This window comes from Apaloderma vittatum, unplaced genomic scaffold (assembly GCF_000703405.1).
Source record: "Apaloderma vittatum isolate BGI_N311 unplaced genomic scaffold, ASM70340v1 scaffold20428, whole genome shotgun sequence".
NCBI lineage: Eukaryota > Metazoa > Chordata > Aves > Trogoniformes > Trogonidae > Apaloderma > Apaloderma vittatum.
The window spans coordinates 907-2794 of NW_009730436.1; the positions used below are offsets into that span (position 1 = coordinate 907).

The 1888-nt window shown below is 40.9% G+C and overlaps 1 protein-coding gene across 1 annotated transcript in view; it reads left to right on the top strand.

Annotated features, from left to right (window-relative positions):
• Window positions 1-249: 249 nt before the first annotated feature.
• Window positions 250-1888, top strand: part of ELAC1 (elaC ribonuclease Z 1) — a 3049-nt gene continuing 1410 nt past the window's right edge. The window contains 2 exon segments of the mRNA XM_009874819.1: window positions 250-406; window positions 1703-1887. Of these exon segments, the coding sequence (XP_009873121.1) occupies window positions 250-406; window positions 1703-1887 (342 nt within the window).

A 1888-nucleotide genomic window follows, 5' to 3' on the forward strand; every position in this document is an offset into this window, starting at 1 on the left:
TTCCTTTTAGAGGAAAGCGTGTGCAGGAAAAGTCAAAGTTCAGATAAAGAAGGAAGAAATAATCATGGGAAATCTGCTGCTTGTAAATACTGTGTTGTCTGAAAATCACATCCTGCTCCAGAGAGGATTTACTCTTATTTTTTAAAGGGAATTTGATCTTCACGCTGGAGTATGGAGGATGCAAAATGTTTATTTCTTTCCTAGCACGCTCAAAATCTCCCTTTCAGGTGTCACGCCGACGGATTCGAAATGTCGATGGATATAACTTTCCTCGGCACAGGCTCAGCGTATCCGTCTCCGACGCGAGGAGCGTCGGCGTTAGCGCTTCGCAGGGAAGGAGAGTGCTGGCTCTTCGACTGCGGGGAGGGAACTCAAACGCAGTTCATGAAGAGCCACCTCAAAGCAGGTTGGTGCCGCCGACAGGTACAGCGATGAGGGAACGGGGAAAGTTTCATGAGATCTAACGAAAATACGTCGTCCTCGTGATATTTGAATACAGACTGAACACAGTGCTGTGTGTGCGTGGCGGTTGCTGAACCTGCTGTGCAGTAATCCTTGGTTGTTCTTTGGGAAGGAATTGTGTTTGAGAGCCAAAATCTCCTGAATTAATTTCTTGGGCTTTGTCATTTCCAACGTGGACCACAGAGCAGCTTTAAACCGACACGGTTTGCATTTGTCTGAAGACAGCTCTAGCTCTAGACAATACTTGCTGGGAGTCTTCCTGTCCAAAAATGCTTTTGTTTTCAAGTAGAGTTGCATTTCCTTGTGGTAACTTTTACATTTTGGCAAATAAAATAGAAACCAGACTTAGATTTGGTCACTCTGCTTTTGTAGAGAGAGCAAGATGTTGGGCTCTCAAGTTATAAAAATGGAATTATCATATTATAAAGAGAAAACCGACCTCCTGCTCCCCCAGAAACTGAAGCTATCGGGGAATTTAACAACCAGTGAATAGACTGATTTTTACTGAATCGACTGATTTTCACTGAATTGTTCTTTTTTACTAAAGAAACTTTTACTAAATTTTCGTAAAGTTTTACTGAATTTTCATAAAGTTTTACTGAATTTTCGTAAAGTTTTACTGAATTTTAGTAAAGTCGTACTGAATTTTAGTAAAGTTTTACTGAATTTTACTAAAGTTTTACTAAATTTTACTAAATTTTTACTAAATTGTTTACTAATTGTTCTTAAAAGAAAGAGATTTTGTCTTGTTGCTCAGTTGTAACGGATTTCTTCTGCAATGAAGTAAGAACTCAGCTAGCAGAGAAGACTCAGGCGACCTGATTAAAACACACGTGTCTATAGGGATAGAAAATTCTGAACTTTTTTAATCTGGCAAGGGCAGGGCGCAGTTCCTGAGAGCTGGAGTGAGACAAACTCCGACACGAAGCAAAGCCCAGATTTTTGAAGTGCAATTTTTCATCTGTTTGAGGCAAATAAGTCAGGAAACCGGGGGGGTTGTTTCCTTTTAAAAAAACTTTGCAATCAAAACTTGATGCATTTTTTTTTTTGGTGTTGTTTTCTTTTCTTAAATTGTGTCCATTTCTGCTAAATTCAGAACTAGGAGCAACCCAAATTCCACTTTATGTTTCTCATTTCCTACTTCTCGCCAAAAAAGTGATTGCTTCTGAGTTGTTACAGCGCTCACTTACTTTCCGATCTTCTTTGTTGCTTTTTCTTTTCCTGCTGCTCTAATCGATAGGTAGAATTACCAAGATTTTCATCACCCATCTCCACGGGGACCACTTTTTTGGACTTCCCGGCCTTCTGTGTACGCTCAGTCTCCAAAGCAACCCTGACTCGAGCAAACCGCCCGTTGAGATCTACGGGCCGTTAGGACTTCGAAACTTCATCCGGAGGAGTATGGAGCTCTCCCACTCACAGCTCC